Consider the following 18,037-nt stretch of genomic DNA (forward strand, 5'->3'; position numbering starts at 1 on the left):
CAGGTGAGGTGGGGCTTTGTTCCACAAGTCTCAGAGTCACTATACTCAGGGTACAAAAGAGAACATTACCAAAGGAACACGTCGGACACGTAGCATGGCGTCAGCCTCGGATTTTCCTTAATTCTGATTGGTTCATTTGTCCCAAACAAATGTTGAACGACAACGCATGTTGCCCAATGAAAGTATAGTAAACAAATAAAACCCCGCCCACAGCGTCACTGCTATTGGACAGAATTGTTTTCAATCTCTCTGTAAGGTTCTTATCGGTTGAAGCGCTCATAAGGAGGCAGCACAGGGGTTTGTTGTTGTTTTTTAGTAGTGGAACTAGATCGTCGACATTTTTAAAAAGACCTGATCTGGAAAAGAATTGGAATTGTACATTTCGGGATCCTGACGTCTTTTTTTTTTGTAGACGCAGTAAGGGAAGGTTTTAGGTGAATCCATCTGCTGAGGGGGAAAAAAGGTGAGTTATTTGTTATTACGCTCCCTCTCATCCACGTGTACTGCAGATAATATTATCAAGATCACTGACGTCATTTCTCAAATAATAAGTCAAATTTCATTACGTTGCTCTTTGCAGATCGTTTGCTCATAAGATTTCAGTACAGTTTATAGACACAATAAAGAAATATCCAGTGATTCGGACATACAAACGACAGACCAGCGGTTTGTTTCCTCCACTTCAGCACGCCAATTAATTAGCTAATTATTAATTATTATTAATAGTAACTAGCTAAATAACTGACACAGGTAGGAAGGAAGAGATGCAAGCAGAGAAAGAGAAAATATTAATCCCGAACTTTCTAGCCTATGCATTTACAGCATACATTTGTAAACAAACCTACGCTTGCTGTTCGGTTCTAATGTCATGACGCAGATCCAGTAAAACTCACACAAGCTATGATGTATATTTTTATGTAACAAAAAAAAATGTTTTTAAATATACAAACAGGATATAAATCTTATTTTATATATGAATCGTAGACATTTATGGCTTCTGCATTAATGTCAGCAGAAAAGAGCATATTTAAAATATAGTTACAGAGGGAAAAAAAAAAAAAAAAAAAAAAAAATATATATATATATATATATATATATATATATATATATATATAAATATTTCTATTTAAAACTTTTTTTTAGATAGAAGTCCTAATCAAAATTTTGCATGTAGAGATAGAAGCAAGTGAAGGCTGGACTCAAGAAGTTGATGAAGTACGAATTTCGTTTGTAAAATTGCATGACTATGTAACACAGAGAAGTGTTAAAAAGTAAAGGAGTACTCATATCATATAAAGCAAATCAGTATTTATTCTTCAGGAAGCCCTAACCTGCAAACACTGGTATTGGAGTACACCCTTCATGGGAGATCAGTCCATTGAAGGCCATTTAGAAACTTTATTTCTAAATGTTTGCTTTCTGTACATGTGCATTATAAGTGATCTGCAGATTTGTACAAACACCCCTTTTAATGATGAGGAAATGCATTCCTATCTGTTAATATACACATCAGCAACCAGTACATCATGAGCCCAGCCTCACAATCAGGAGGTGTACTCATGTGTAGACCTGCAGAATCTATAAAAAGTGTCAACAAATTAAAGAACAGGAAGGTTTGTTTATAGGCAAGTTTACACTTGCTTCATTCCTTTTAAAATCTGAATAAACATCACAGTAAATGTGACTCGACTTCTCACCATACGTAACCTTGCAGAATCAGTCACTACCTGCACAATAATCACAAAAGTTGGAGATAAATGTATATGAGAGAGAGCTTGAGCATGCGTAACAGCAGCTGTTGTGTTATTTTTCCTCTCAAACCATGTGTGCAAAAGTCCAGTGTGTTTAGGATTTATCTTACCACTGTCTATATACTATGTGTGTTTCTGGTCCTCAGATGAGTAGCCAGTACCAGTGCAGTGTTCCATTCGAAGCCAGGAGATTGGAGGGGGCAAGGGTTCGTGCCAAACATCCTGACAAAATTCCGGTTAGTGTGTTGTGTCAGAAGCATGACAGAGTTCTTAAAGCTTAAGGATGTTATTTTATTTACAGTTTTCACTGACGTTCAGAATTGTTTCTTTTATTAGATCATTATAGAAAGAGCTGCTAGGTCCCGTGCCCCTGAACTTGACAAAAAGAAATACCTTGTTCCCTCAGACCTAACAGGTGAGTGTATCTTTCACTGCTTTTTATGTTAAGGAAGTCAAAACTGACTGACTGCCAACACAACTACATCTCTTTGAATGCAAACCACCATTTAATCAGAGCATAAGCCTGTATGCCATCATAAGCAGTGTTAAGAACATAATTATAAGAACAGCATGAGCACGGCAGCCACACCACACACACACACATACACGTGCGTGTGCGCATCTGACAGACGCGCCGCAACACCATTATCAAATCAGCAGGACAGTATCGGACAGTTTACATACTGTCTGATACTGTCCTGCTGATTTGATAATGGTGTTATATGGCTCAACGGCCATATAAACCACATGAAATGAACAACAATGGCTATACAACTAAATAATAGGAAAATGTAGATAGGCTTACTTTTACACTGACGTGTAGGGGAGGTACACGCTGGAGAATAAAGTGCTGCTGTGTGGAGTTGCTCGGTGTGGAGGGAGATGGGCGGCATGAGTGTAGAGACGTTTCATTCTTCCTCGTAGCTGGAGGGCGCTCTCACACAGAAAGTACCACAGCTACGTGACCGCTCAAAAGAGAGGCAATGAAGGGCATTTTAAATGAATGGTAATTTGACTGTTTGAAAAGTGAAGGTTTATTCTTTTTGCCAACTTTTTTTTGTTTGTCTTATTTATTGTATGTTGGTTAGTTTAAATACCAGCAATTTAGCACAAAATATTGCTTGTATTTCAACTTCTGCTATTTCCCATTTGAAAATAAAGTGATCAATGTTTTAAATGCACAGAACAATTTTACAAGAAAACAAGAATTCCCCCATGTCTGGTTAAAAGATTGTAGGGCAGGGTATAATAATGTTATCAGCTATGTGGTCGAGAATTATGTCCATTGTGAAAATGTAGCTGTAAGGTGGATTTTTAAGTGATTCTGCATATGTCTTACCATGATAATTTTTCTCTAATTGTTTGCCTAAGGTGTAGAAAGCTGGAATTTTTTTCTGTTGCTGCTGTTCAGTGTTGAGCAAGAGAGTGCCAGTCAAAAATAAAAATAACAAAATGGAATTTTTATTCACTTTCTAATTAGCATTACATTATTTGTGTCAGATTTCACACATTGTTTTAGGCCTATTTATTATTTTTGGCACAACGATTTAGCGATTATGGACACATCCTCACCCAAACTGGACTAAAATCAGTCCATCTGGTACCAACAACCATATCACGATCAAAGTCACAGAGACCACACTTTTTCTTTGTTGTGATGTTTGATGTGAACATTAACTGAAGCGTTACATTAATGTGAACTGAAACATTACTGTACCATTGTCACCTTTTTTTTCCATTAACTAAAATGATCCACATAAAACGACTATTTTTATAATTGTTTAAAAATCTTTCATTCCTCATATTAGTGACAGTAATACACTTTGTTTTGATATTTGGGTCCGTGTGCACATGATTTCAGTCATTGTGAAATTGCTTAATTTGAATTCCAAATTAGGTCACAGAGAACAGACATCGATTTTTGACTTGTATCTTTCTAAATACTCCTTCTCTTCATGAAACCCTTTATGTACTGTTCTGTGAATAACAGACTGATTGTATCTTTCTCTCAGTTGGCCAGTTGTGCTTCCTGATCAGACAGCGAGTATCCTTGAGGCCAGAAGAAGCAATCTTCTTTTTCGTTAAAAATTCCCTTCCTCCTTCCAGCTGCCCGCTTTCTGTTTTGTATGAGGTATTTCACTTACACACACACACACACTCACTCACTCACTCACTCACACACACTTGGGTGCTTAATGTCAAATCTAAATTCTCACATGTCAAATATATGTTCTGTAAATTGCCACTGTTGCCTATATCAGTGTGTTAATGCAAAAAGTTGTATTTTACATTGTATTAAGATTACCAGTTTCAAGTCCTTATGCATTAACTACACCATACTGTATCCAAGGCATTATAGGTATCTCAGAAAACATACTTTACATGTCAGCATGTAATGATGATTGGGTTAATGATCTCTCTGTCCGTGTTTTTCAGGAACACCATGAGGAGGACCTGTTTCTGTACATGACTTACAGCAATGAGAGTGTGTATGGCGCCTGAGCGGAAAAAAATTTTTGAATGGTTGGAAGAGGGAGCCAGTGATGGACTTTGGGCGTGTGCTAGAGGAAGGGATGGACTTTAAACAGTGGTGTGGCGACGTTTTTATTGTTTTACCACTATTAATCCGTTTTGTTATGAAGCTGAGCTTACAGTGTTGAACATCAGCTTGGTTTAAAGGATGTAACTGGTTTGTGTTTAAACTACTATGAGTTTAATTACATTTAACTATGTAAGTAAGGTGTTGTAATATAGATGGAGGTAATGGAGGGAGAGAAGAGATGTAAATTACAGGAAAAAGTGAATGGGGACACTTCGATGACTATGGTGCAGTGCAAAATGACCCCACAATTCCATGACTCTGTGCCAGGAGTGACTCATCTGTATTTAATGAAAATATATATATATTTTTTTTTGTAAAGGTAAATGATGGATTTTGTGGTCAAAAAAAGAGACAGACATGCAGTGTTGTGCTGGTGTGGGTTTTATTAATTTATCTAATTTTCATGAAATTAAAGTATGTGTTATGCACAAAACATATCAGAATTCAGAACCTACCAAACTTTCTGGCCCATTTCCATACCCTTCCATGTTATAATAACCTCAATTCTTCTGGAAAGGCTTTCTACTAGATTTTGGAATCTGGCTGTGGAGACATCCTGAGATTCAACAAGAAAAGCAATAGCGAGTTTGGGCAGTGATAAGGAGGCGTGGTGCACAGTCAGTGTTTTGAGGGTGTTCTCGTCAGGGCTCTGTGCAGGAAACTGTTCTTCCTCTCCAACCCTTGCAAACCAAGTCTTTATACTTGCTTAGTGCATAGGAGCACTGTCATGTGGAAAAAGATTGGGCCTCTTAGTTCTGATGAAGGGAATCAGCAGTTTGGGGAAGAACAACATACAGTATAAGTGTGATGGTCAGGTGTCCACAAACCTTTGGCCATATCATGTATGTAAAACACTACAAAATCTACCTTGAATTTCCAGTAACTAAAATTACAACAAATTACCAACATAACAGCTTCATTGAGGTATGACTGTTAAGCAGACCCCAACATCACAGATTTGATATTTCAGAGCAAATTACACAGAGTTTCAAAGCAGCCACATAGTGTGTGTCTGAACTGCAGGTTCATCTTTCATAAAATCTGAATCATTATTAAATGTTTTCAGGGGAACCGTCTTAAAACCTGTGCCAGTGTAATGCAAGGACAAACAGTATCAGCGAAGAGTAACAGTAGTCACCACTCTAAGCTTATATAAACGCACAAACAGACATAAGCCATCAATGCAAGAATTTACTATTCCCTTTAATATTGTGTTGATTTTTCAAAAAAAAGTATTTTACCATAAAAAAAAACAGTGAGACATGAGTAACTGTTTATACAGAAAAATGAAGAAACCTCTCAGTTTTCTGAAATTGAATATAAAATATGTAATAACAACAGTGATTTTTTTCAATAATAAAGAATTTTAAGAGTAGTTGATTACATTTTGCTGCTGTTTTTCGGCAACAATTTTCCCTTGTAGTCAGCATTGTTAGCATGTGTGTAGCTCACTGGTTTGGTGTTTGGGGCTTAGAAATAGTTCATGAATCAGGAGTAGCCCATGAATGATGTTCAGTCCATCCACATGTTTCTCTCTGACAATAATTACTTTTCTTTCAATAATAGCAATAGTAATCAATAATAGCACCCTGGAGTGTTTTATTCCTTTTGTGCCATAGCAGTTTGCCTATTATTACAATTTTTCATTTGAACCATACTTTATATTTGTCTTTCTTAAAAACAATAAACAAAAAAACAAAAAAAATAACAACACAGTAAAACCAGAAGAAAAGTACTAAAGACTTTCCTGTAGTATAAACGTTCTGACTGTTACAAAGCACTAACCCTTTAGACTACTTCCAAAAATGTTTAAATAAACAATACATATTTTAATCTATTTATTATTAGCTTTGAATTATTTTAGAGCACCCACCACAAGTCACAGCAAGTGAGCTGTATGTATGTAATAGATAACATATTAGACCAAGCTCATTAACAAAATTCTGTGATTTGAATCACAGTCAGCTTTAGTGTCAGAGCTGCTGATGTAGAGAACAACACCATCTGATGAAGCAACACCATCTGACTAATCAGTACGAGTTAACGTAGATGTCCGTATCAGAAAGAGGACATGCTTCACCAAAAAAAAATGTGTAGCAATATTGCTCTATAATTTCTCGATAATACGATAAGATATAAAACAATACACTTCAAGATCTATAATAATAATGTATAAATAATATTAGTTAATGGGTATTTGCATATTTATTATATTCTGTCATCAATATTTTAAAGAGTATGTGATTAGATTAATGGAACCTTATAGCAATTTTATATTAAAATCAGCCACTGAAAGAGTTAACTCTCAGTGCTAGACCAGATAAAATGGGATGGTCATCCGGTGTAAAACCTGTGCCAAGTCAAATATTTGGACAAGATGATTGTCCAAGATGATTTGAGTGGCCAAACCAAAAATAAATAAAAAAATCCCAATAAACATGGTGGGAGTTTGTATGTGTGTGACTGGGGTGAAGTATGTCTCACAGTTGCAAAGAAACAACCAGGTAAAATTGGGGTGGGGGTGGGGCGTTTGTATGCAAATATGTGAAATGAACCATTTTTATTGCATATGTTGATTATTGTATATGTTGATTTAAATTTTTTTTTCAATTTTAACTTTAAAATGGTAAATTTTACCAGCAACATAACACGAGGGCTACTGGAACCTTATAGCAAATTAAAATTTTAAATAAAAATCAGACACTGAAAGAGTTAACTCTCAGTGCTGGTCCCAATTCCAGATAAAATGGGAGGGTCATCCGGTGTAAAACCTGTGCCAAGTCTAATATGTGGACCAAATGATCTGCTGTGGAAAGCCCAAACTGAGAGTAGCCAAAAGAACAAGAACACCACAATATCTGTTCCAGTCATGCAAAATGGGTAATTCATGTTTAAAACATCTGCACATCTGTAAGGACTGGACATACTGACATCTCACTATTAAAATTAAAATAATAATAATAATTAAAATATTAAAACTGGTTCAAAAGCTGCTTTTTTAGTTTACTGGAAAGTTATCTAGAAGGGGAATGAATTTGTATTCATACTGATAATATTGAATAAAAAAACAAGCTTTTACTTGAACAACTCTTTATTTATCTGACAAATTGACCCAATATATCATGTTAAAACTTTGATAATGTAGGTCATCTAGTTTGAATCATTCAAATCTCATGCAAAAGTGCTGCTGATCTACCTGTTGCTTACTGGTCTCTATGTGGGCTTTTCTTAGGTCTGGAGGAAGTCCTCAAACACTTCTAGTATCAATTAAAGCAGCGATAGTTGAGTAGCTTTAGTTGCCTAAGATTTATAAGAACTAAAAGCCATTATGAACACAGATGCTTATGTGTGGAAGTTTGTTGAAGGATTGGAGGGAGGAAATGTGTAAAGAGAGTGTTCCTCTCTGGCTTGTTTTCTTATTTGTGACTGATAAGCAACTTGCTGCTCAGCCTGTGTGGTAAAATCCAATTTTTTACCGCATTACGGGTTTTTTGATGCCTTTGCTTTGGGTCACCACTGTGCACTGGACAATGGGACCCTGTACACTTTGTACACTATGTTTCTGCCTAAAGCTACATATATAGTCATCAGAAGTTTGAGCATTCAAATCCCAGGGGCCACCAAGTAGCTGCAGATGAGCTTAACCCTCACGTTCTTTGTATTTAAATAAGATAATTAGAAGCTGCTCTGGATAAGAGCATCTGCAAAATGCTGTAAATGTATTAAGAAGTGAAAAGAGAGTCTTTATCTGCAAGGGCATTGAGCTGGAGCAGCCTGAGGTGAGGCAGAGGAGAAAATCTGTGTTAATACTGGAGGCAAATTAATCTGGACAATGATTTTTGTCCAGTTTCCATGGTTTCTAATAGTTGACTAGGAACACTGACATTCCAAAAAAATTCAACTAAACAGGAATTTCCTTTTCCATAGTGACCATAACTTATTTTGATTAAATTCAGCAGTCAAAAGAAGGGAGTGTCTGGGCATTGTTTTAGTATAAAAGTGTGATAAGGAAATGTGGAAAAGCAATCAAGATAGGGGATAAGTATGTATTAGGGCTTTGAGAATTTCTCTAAACAGTGAGTCTCCTGTTTCTTTTTTTGTTGATACATACAGGGGTTGGACAATGAAACTGAAATGCCTGGTTTTAGACCACAATAATTCATTAGTATGGTGTAGGGCCTCCTTTTGCGGCCAATACAGCATCAATTCATCTTGGGAATGACAGATACAAGTCCTGCACAGTGGCCAGAGGAATTTTGAGCCATTCTTCTTGCAGAATAGTGGCCAGGTCACTACGTGATGCTGGTGGAGGAAAACGTTTCCTGACTCGCTCTAAATAATATTTAGATCTGGTGACTGTGCAGGCCATGGGAGATGTTCAACTTCACTTTCATGTTCATCAAACCACTCTGTCACCAGTCTTGCTGTGTGCATTATCATCCTGATACACGGCACCGCCTTCAGGATACAATGTTTGAACCATTGGGTGTACATGGTCCTCCAGAATGGTTCGGTAGTCCTTGGCAGTGACGCGCCCATCTAGCACAAGTATTGGGCCTAGGGAATGCCATGATATTGCAGCCCAAACCATCACTGATCCACCTCCATGCTTCACTCTGGGCATGCAACAGTCTGGGTGGTACGCTTCTTTGGGGCTTCTCCACACCGTAACTCTCCCAGATGTGGGAAAGACAGTGAAGGTGGACTCATCAGAGAACAATACATGTTTCACATTGTCCACAGCCCAAGATTTTCACTGCTGGCACCATTGAAACCGACGTTTGGCATTGGCACGAGTGACCAAAGGTTTGGCTATAGCAGCCCGGCCATGTACATTGACCCTGTGGAGCTCCTGACGGACAGTTTTGGTGGAAAAAGGAGAGTTGAGGTGCACATTTAATTCTGCAGTGAGTTGGGCAGCTGTGGTTTTATGTTTTTTGGATACAATCCGGGTTAGCACCCGGACATCCCTTTCAGACAGCTTCCTCTTGCGTCCACAGTTACTCCTGTTGGATGTGGTTCGTCCTTCTTGGTGGTATGCTGACGTTACCCTGGACACCGTGGCTCTTGATGCATCACAAAGACTTGCTGTCTTAGTCACAGATGCACCAGCGAGACGTGCACCAACAATTTGTCCTCTTTTGAACTCTGATATGTCACCCATAATGTGTGCATTGCAATATTTTAAGCAAAACTGTGCTATTACTCTGCTAATTAAACCTTCACACTCTGCTCTTACTGGTGGAATGTGCAATCAATGAAGATTGGCCACCAGGCTGGTCAAATTTAGCCATGAAACCTCCAACACTAAATTGGCCAGTGTTTCAGTTTCATTGTCCAACCCCTGTACATGGATTTGTCATTGTTTTTGAGAAAAAGTAGTACAGCAGTTACATAAGTCTCTTTTTCTGTTTTTTTTTTCCCTGTCTGACATCACTGAGTACTTAAGAAAAATGAAACCGAAGAAAGTGTGAGACCATGAACACTGACAAAGTAACTGAGATGGAGGTGAAAAAGCTCACTCCAGTAGAAATACAAAACGTTAAGGGTGCTGAAAAAGGCAAAATGGGAGAAACAAAAGGTAAGAAACAAAAACAACAATAAGTTCTTCAGCATTCTACAAATGTTTGTTTGATGACTGATAAGCTACTTGGATCAAAATCTCATGTCCTAATTAGCTCCCAGTTTGTATGTTTTCCTGCTTGTAATTTTCCAGTGCATTCTTTTCTTTTCTTTTTATTTCATCCAGTTTTTAACCTTTTCTTAGAAGAAGAAAAAGGACTGAAGGATCTACCAGTAAAAATGAAGAATAGTGTAGCTTCCACTCCAAAACACACTGCAGGTAAACAACACTGCAGCATGATCTGAAATAAATATTTACTTAAGTAAACTACATGCTTATATTATTTGGGAATTGTCCTGCTTGCACATTTCCTGCTTGTATTTTTCCAGTACCCGAATTTATCTTCTAGTTCTCCCATATTTTAACCAGTTTCCACTTTTTCTTCCCCTATTATTTGAAGAATCTGAACTGAAGAATCCACCAGAAGAAATTTGTACTATAGCTTCATTGCCTGCTTCCACTCCAAAACAAACTGAAGGTAAACAACACTGCAGTATGATCTGAAATAAATATTTACTTAATTAAACTACAGGCTTAAATTATCTGTGGCACAAACTCACAAAAGTTGTGTGATAAGGTCAAGTGCATGTATTTAAATGTCCAGGCATTTCCAATATCTAATTAAGCTCCTAAAAAAGGGAACATCCAATGTGTTTTAGGGAAAGATTTGATGTGTTTATTCAGGTTCCAGATTGAAAATTCAGAATACTAGACCCTAATATATATGTCAGCAGCTCAATCAGTTTTGTTACAAGAGGACAATGATTTATGCCTTTATTCTATCATTTATAATGTATATAATAATACTAATAATAATACTAATAATACTACTACTACTACTACTACTAATAATAATAATAATTTATTATTATTATTATTAATTTATATATATGAATCCTATAGTATAATGTGTGTGTGTCCACCATAAAATCTCGTGTCAATATAATATAACATCAGCAACCACTGCAGTTTTTTTTTAAATCAATAATTAAACAGCAATTACTATGCAGTCCATATTTAAAGAAACAATTACCTTTTAATTTTTAAAAATACATTTATGAATAAAAACGTTATGAAGTTTTGTTGATAAACTTTAAAAAATTGTATTTTTTCAAATTTTATTAGTCAACCATCATCATAAGATCTCCTTTTAATAACACTACCTACAAACTACATAACATATATTTCACCTCAATCAATATCTAATTGTAACACATGGCATTAAATGGTGGTAACAATGTAATCTATATAAATTAAACATTCTAACTTTTTAAACTCATTGGATGATGCTAATGAAATGGGTCCTGGGCTGCCCACTGGACCTGGTGGAAAAGGTGGGTGAGAGGAGGATGTTAGCCAAGCTGAGATCTATTATAAACAACACCTCACACCCCCTGTATGGGACTGTGGAGATACTGTGTAGCTCCTTCAGCAGCAGACTGCTACACCCCCAGTGTAGGAAGGAGCGCTACCGCAGGTCATTCATACCAGCGGCTGTCAATGATATTCCAATGTGCAATATTTTACCATTTTATAATTTTATATTTTATAATTTTATATAATCTTACTTTCTTTTACTATTTGTATTATTTAGTTTATTATTATTTGTATTGTGCAATATTTTTTATTTATTTATTTTCTTTTATAATTTTTTACATAATTTCTTTTCTTTTACTATTTGTCTTTTTAATTCTCTTTCTTTCTATCTTTAGGTTAAAAACCTGCACGTTAACTGTCTGTTGAACTGCTGTGACAATTGAATTTCCCCACTGTGGGATCAATAAAGTTTTATCTTATCTTATCTTGTCTTGTCTTGTCTTGTCTTGTCTTGTCTTGTCTTGTCTTATCTTATCTTATCTTATCTTATCTTATCTTATCTTATCTTATCTTATCTTGTCTTGTCTTGTCTTGTCTTGTCTTATCCTAAATTTCAATTTGTAATTGAAATGGTTAATTAGATGAGATAATTATCATATTTTGTTTACAGTATTTATGAAACACCTCTAGTGAACAGGTTTCACAGATGCACAGACTGACTTGGGTCTCCACTGATCACAAATGCAATAAAACCCAGGTCCCTTTTTCATTAAAGTAGATTGCTTACCAATTGATTTCCACCAAAGATTTTTCAGATAGTTGATTACAGTATTCGTTGACAAGCGTTATCGACGAACAATAATTGTTTCAAGATGGCGGGTTCGGAGGTTGTGATTTGAAATGACGCAGGTGACTGAATTTGAATAAAAATGCGGAATAAAAACATGATCTTTATATCAAAATAAGGAGAAAAGATTGTAGTTTTCATAATATGTTCCTAAATTTAGAAAAAAACATACAACAAAAAACGAATTTTCTGAGAAATTTCATATAAACTTGATGAACTATATCTCGGCGTAGGAAGGATGTATGCGGCGTTAACAAAACCACCAAAAAAAAGCACAATCCAATCAGCTCATGAATATTAATTATAAATTTGCACAACTCTTTTAAATATTTATGCATACCGCTTTTAAATATTTATGCTCAGCGGCCGTGACCTCGATTATCAACATGATGCGATCTACAGGTCATTGTTAGCCGATTAACTCGTGTCGTGTGTTTTACCGGAAAGTAAGATTATACAGACTTTACACAGAGAGAGACAATTTTATGAGCTTTCAAATGGTGTCAATGTTGTGATGATTTGTTGACAAAGTATTGATGTAGGAAGATAAAGATTAGAGTGACTATTGGAAAACGGCGAAATTCCACATGATTCTGTGCCAATTGATTTCATTATTGGTGGTTGCTAATAACAAATTACAAGAACATTTACAACTTGCAACTCCAACTATTGTCAGAGCTGCTGATGCCCACCATATATGATAGCTACACTGGGCCTTTATCAAAAACAACGTACATGTATCTTATTTTATGTAACTGAGCAATTGATGGTTACAGGCATTGCTCAGAGCCTCAGCAGTGGCACCTCTGTAAATTTTACTTATGACCATTCAAGCAGCTGTCTGAGGAGCTACCACTGAGCTACTGCTGCTGTTATAGAACATTTTTCTACATCTGAACAATCAGACCTGAGAATTTAACAGTACTGCGATATAAACATTTTAGAATTTAGAAAATGGCCTGGTTGTTATATCACTATCATTAAACTACAAGGTCAGCCCTGTGTTTCAGTAGCTGTGGATGTTTAGGCTAGACTACTGATGTCTGAAAGGGCTATATAATCAAAGATACCAGGTCTGTGATATTCATATTGTTGTTGGTGTCACATGGACTGGTTTGAGTATTTCAGAAATTGCTGATCTCCCAGGATTTCCATGCAAAACAGTCTGTAAAACATTTTTTATAGAATAATGCGAAACAATAACAATAAAAACAATTCAAAGATCCAGTGAAAAAGAAGCTGAACTCCACTAAACATTGTGCGAAGGTTGTAGGTTAAACCCAACTTAGTTACATCAAATCCCCACCATGTACATTAAATTTTGTAATTTTGGGCCTTACGCGGAAGTGTTTGCGGAATTGAAGGAGGAAGTGACCACAGGTGAAGGATGAAAAGCAAACACACACACTAGCTTGAGGAGTTTCTACATGTCATGGGTTGAGCTACATGATTATTCCTCCTTTGTTTAGATGTTTACAGGAGAGTTCGTCTGTATAAGAGGATTTCTGCTGTTTTCATCATTCTCTCTTTGCTCTTGCTGGCTGTGGTTCTCGCTCTGGCTATGAAGTGTAAGTAAAGCATTAATGGTTTGCTGTCCAAGAGCTGATTTTCACTGGTCTGTCAAATTTAAAATAATTTCACTCTGAAAGTATCAGGAATGCATTTTGCATACTGGCTGTTGACTTATCCAATAACTTATGAATTGTAGTGTGGTGTGTCTAGCCTGTGTCATATCTAGTTCTTCTATACTGACATCAAATATGTCTATAATAACATAGTTATGTATTATTATTTTCTGCAGTATAACTTGTTTTGTGCACACATAGACTGATGTACCTTTAATATGAAAGTATAAAAAATTGTTTTCTGTCTAAAATAAAACATATTTACGACATTTGACAGACACCCTCATCCAGAGCGACTTATATTCATCTCATTTTATATAATTGAGGGATAAGAGGCCCAGTAGTGACAGCTTGGTGGTCCTAGGATTCAAACTTACAATCTTCCGATCATTAGGCCAACAGTTTTACCATTGACCTACCTTTTCCCTGTGTTTCTATGTTCTATGCCCAAACCTCAGTAAATATGTGTCCAGAGAGCGCTGAATCAAAGTGCACCTGTGAACTATGTCAGACCATGTACCCCTCACTAAAGAGCATCCCAGGTAAAACCCTATAACACCAAACCTGCTGATTTAAAAAGCAATGATTTGGAATGATAAATATTCTTTACATATAGTGTTTTATTTATAATGATGCTCTATTGTCCTGTTTTGTCATTGCGAATTTTTATTTTTGTCATTTATGAGCTGTGTTTTAAAATGTGCTGTTTCTCTGCAGGGTGTCAGTGCTGTGAGTGTGAGGAGGATTGGGAGAAGTTTGAGAACTCCTGCTACTTCTTTTCTGAGACATGGCTAAACTGGCAGGAGAGTCGGGAGGAGTGTCAGAAACAGGGCGGAGACCTTGTTGTTATTGACAATGAACATGTGCAGGTTAAGCAGTCAATCGCTCAGACACTCAAACTAAGACTGACATCAATATTAAAGACAGGTTAAAGGTGTTCATCTTACTGGTGTGAATTCTGTCTTTATTACTGTAGGAGTTTCTAAATGAGTATGGGAACGTGAGGTACTGGATTGGGTTACATTATTCAGAAGAGCAGCGATGGATGTGGATTAACAATACTGCATCAACCCAGAGGTGAGTTATCAGTGCTTTGTTTATTACCATGGTTCTGTTTAATAAGAACCCCAGCAAGGCTATTTGCCAGTGCAACATCCACTACAATCAGTGTAGCTGCTGTACTGAGAATTCATCAACCATTTAAAATAACACCTTGTCATTGGTGTATTGGTGTACACCTGGACCTATAGTGGCCCCATTCCAGTGATATAGGGAGTAATGGTGGTTTCACAAAATGTACATTGCAACAGATAGGCAGAAGTGAGTATTTGTCCTTTTCGCTCAACTACTTTTCTTAAATACTAAAAAAATAATTACAGCAAACACAATAAAACAATCTCACAATAAATATAATTTCACTGACAAACATTTCCCTGCACTGGGGATTGGGAGAAGCAGTTTGCTAGGCGCTTCAGCAGGAACCAAGTCAAGGTGATAGCCCACCAGGCAGGTTGTATGTCCCACTGTCTGTCTGACCACAGGCTCTCTTCTTTGGCCACACTTCATGGCCCACAATAGATGTATGGACCATTGTCCTGGCCTGCCAGACCTGACCCAAAATAAGGAGCCTTGGACCTACCTTGTCTACAAGGTCTACTTCACCTTCTCACCATTCCATCTTGTCTATGATCACACCTCTTCCTGAACTTTATCACTGACCTACAATTGTCCCAGGGGATGTGGTGTTCTATCGGATTCAGATCGAAATAGAAGGCCACTGAAAAACACTGAACTCAATGTCACATTGTGACATAGTGCATTATGATGCTGAAAGTGGCTAAATTGATGGTTATGCACATAGTCAGCAACAAGAGTTCTGACATTGAAAAATCTCAGGGATCACATTTGTTCCCAGTTGTGATGGTTGATGTGAACATTATCTAAAGCTATTGTATCTACATGATTTTGTCCATTGTGCTGCTGAGTAGATAATTGCACAAATGAATAGGTGTACAGGTGTTCCCAAAAAGTACACAGTGAGTGTATTTATAAAACAAATACATAGTTTTAAATAAAACTGTAATAAAGAGCTGTATGCATACAAATGATTATTTAAGTATACTTAATTCTGCTATCTCTGCTGCTCACTGAATTTTGTGGAAACCCTAGTGACGGTTGTAAAAATCCCAGAAGATCCGCAGTTTCTGACTTAATCAACACAGCCCATCTGGCACCAGCAACCATGCCATGGTTAAAGTTTCAGAGATCACAGTTTTTCCTCCATTGTGATATTTGAATTACATTTAACAGCAGCTGTTGATATACATCTGTTTGTATGCATTGCACTGCTGCTACATGACTGGATAATTAGATAATTGCATGATGATGCAAGAGTACAGATATTCCTATTAAAGTGGCCAGTCAGTGCATGTATTGATGTAACTAAACTTTGTTTATTTTTATCAGCAGCTACTGGTCCCATGGCCCACCAAATCCAGGCTCTCAAAGCTCCTGTGCACTGCTAAATGGAGGGGGATCAGACCTGAACAACTGGAGTTCAGACAAATGTACTGTGTATTCACAGTACATCTGCCAGAGATGTTAAAAAATTGGGAACCATAACCATCACATATATCTGCTAAATTTGCCTTTGATATCATTTTATTTACAATGCAGTTCATAAACAGTACATAACAATTACAGAATTAGTACATGAAACAATCCTGTTCTGTGATGCACAATCAAGTATCATGTATTTTTCATGATTGAGAAAATTATATTTACACTATAACATGTAGAATGTATTATAGTATATACATATACATACATATACTTGTGAGATGTCATTACAGTTTAAGTAGTGAATAATTAGAGATGCCTTTACAGTGGTTCAATTAAAAATTCCTAATGCATTACAGCCTTACACTTTGTAATGCACCAATATATATATATATATATATATATATATATATATATATATATATATATATATTTATTTATTTATTGTAGAAACTTATTGTAGAACACAGAATTGATTATCTTCGTCAGTTGTGTGCTCTGTGGGCTGCAGTGGTTCAGCAGTGAATCTGCTGTGTGGACCAGGAAGGGGAGGCTGGCATGCTACCGAGAGCTTCCTGTAATCATCAGAATGCTTGCTTTGTCATGCTGGTGTGTGTGTGTGTGTGTATGCGGGTGGGGGGTGCTATAGAAGAGAATTTAGGCAAAAGCATCGATAGTACCCAGTCAGCCCTAGAGGTACACATCTCCTGTATTTAAGTAAAAGTACAGATAGTCTAGTTAAAATGTTACTCCAGTAACATTCAATTAGTCCTCAAGTCCTCAATTTGAATTTCTGCAAAAGTACTTGTATCCATATGTACTTGAGTAAAAAGTACTACATTTATCCTAGCTCTAATATTGTCATTTTTTGCAAACTATTCATTTTTTGTGAGAAGAATCTGTCACACTACTCACACATGCCTGTTAATACAAGATCTGAGAAGTGATCATGATACAGATGCCAGTTAACATTATTCTAAATCAAGGAGCACAAGGGGAACATGGGGGCTGTAAAAGAGTATGACTTGAGATCAGTTAGGTTTTTGCTGTTTTCTGTTTCCTGTTAACTAACCATACACCACACAATTAAGATAAAAAAGATAATGATAGACTTATTCACATACACAAGAAAATACCATAATACATCATGTCCTCACCTCCATGTTTTCTCAAATATGATGCTGAATTCTTGTAAGAAGAAATCATATGTTACTGAGGCAGAGTGTCTTGTGTGTGCAGGTGTTGGGATGGGGTCAGGGTTTTTTTCATTCCTAGGCTACAGTATTTCAGGCTGTGACACTGCAGTTTTAATGCTTTACAGCAAGGGTCCCCAACCATGGACCATTTGGTACCGGGCTGCAAAGAAACAATAATTAAACTCATAATTTTATTTATATAACTTTAAATTATATGTATTTTATTAAAAGAAATCGCCAATTCCGCCCGCGTCTCAGTCCCGCATTTGATGCAGCTGCGGGTTTTTCCATACATCAGTAATGCTGAGTTCACACTGCACGATTTTAGCCCTGATTTTCAGTCGCCGACTGGTTTTGCGAAATGGCTGACAAATGCCCGAAATTGGAGGCAAATCGGAGCTCGTGCACACGAGTGACAATCACACAGTGTAAATTACCAAACATGCAATCTGAGAGAATCGCTGATCAGTCGCCGATGCACGTGAAATATTTGGCATGCTAAATATCTGGACCTGTC

General features: G+C 36.7%; 2 protein-coding genes across 4 annotated transcripts; both read left to right on the plus strand.

Moving 5' to 3' along the window:
• The first annotated feature begins 262 nt into the window (after positions 1-262).
• Positions 263-9,934, plus strand: zgc:92606 (uncharacterized protein LOC100000242 homolog). Its single transcript, XM_058394255.1, has 5 exons — positions 263-463; positions 1,898-1,987; positions 2,088-2,166; positions 3,764-3,882; positions 4,188-9,934. Exons 2-5 carry the CDS (start codon positions 1,898-1,900, stop codon positions 4,251-4,253), a joined length of 354 nt encoding a protein of 117 aa, XP_058250238.1. The 5' UTR covers positions 263-463; the 3' UTR covers positions 4,254-9,934.
• Positions 9,797-16,666, plus strand: LOC131355759 (natural killer cells antigen CD94-like). Of its 3 annotated transcripts, none has more exons than XM_058394233.1 (8): positions 9,797-9,934; positions 10,103-10,195; positions 10,377-10,454; positions 13,610-13,708; positions 14,224-14,307; positions 14,483-14,634; positions 14,742-14,842; positions 16,232-16,666. In XM_058394233.1, the coding sequence occupies exons 1-8, from the start codon at positions 9,832-9,834 to the stop codon at positions 16,368-16,370; spliced, it is 849 nt and encodes a 282-aa protein (XP_058250216.1). In that variant the 5' UTR covers positions 9,797-9,831; the 3' UTR covers positions 16,371-16,666. The 3 variants fall into 3 exon arrangements, with proteins under 3 accessions (XP_058250216.1, XP_058250218.1, XP_058250226.1); XM_058394235.1 differs by having other exon boundaries at positions 16,235-16,666; XM_058394243.1 differs by having other exon boundaries at positions 10,121-10,195.
• Positions 16,667-18,037: the final 1,371 nt, after the last annotated feature.

The sequence above is a fragment of the Hemibagrus wyckioides genome, linkage group LG01 (assembly GCF_019097595.1).
Source record: "Hemibagrus wyckioides isolate EC202008001 linkage group LG01, SWU_Hwy_1.0, whole genome shotgun sequence".
NCBI lineage: Eukaryota > Metazoa > Chordata > Actinopteri > Siluriformes > Bagridae > Hemibagrus > Hemibagrus wyckioides.

Bases quoted from the DNA above. Each gene is read 5' to 3' on its own strand.
- zgc:92606 (XM_058394255.1), top strand. From the start codon at position 1,898: ATGAGTAGCCAGTACCAGTGCAGTGTTCCATTCGAAGCCAGGAGATTG. The intron at 1,988-2,087 runs GTTAGTGTGTTG...TTCTTTTATTAG, and splicing joins AACATCCTGACAAAATTCCG to ATCATTATAGAAAGAGCTGC. The intron at 3,883-4,187 runs GTATTTCACTTA...CGTGTTTTTCAG, and splicing joins CGCTTTCTGTTTTGTATGAG to GAACACCATGAGGAGGACCT.
- LOC131355759 (XM_058394233.1), top strand. From the start codon at position 9,832: ATGAACACTGACAAAGTAACTGAGATGGAGGTGAAAAAGCTCACTCCA. The intron at 14,308-14,482 runs GTAAAACCCTAT...GTTTCTCTGCAG, and splicing joins CTCACTAAAGAGCATCCCAG to GGTGTCAGTGCTGTGAGTGT. The intron at 14,843-16,231 runs GTGAGTTATCAG...TATTTTTATCAG, and splicing joins AATACTGCATCAACCCAGAG to CAGCTACTGGTCCCATGGCC.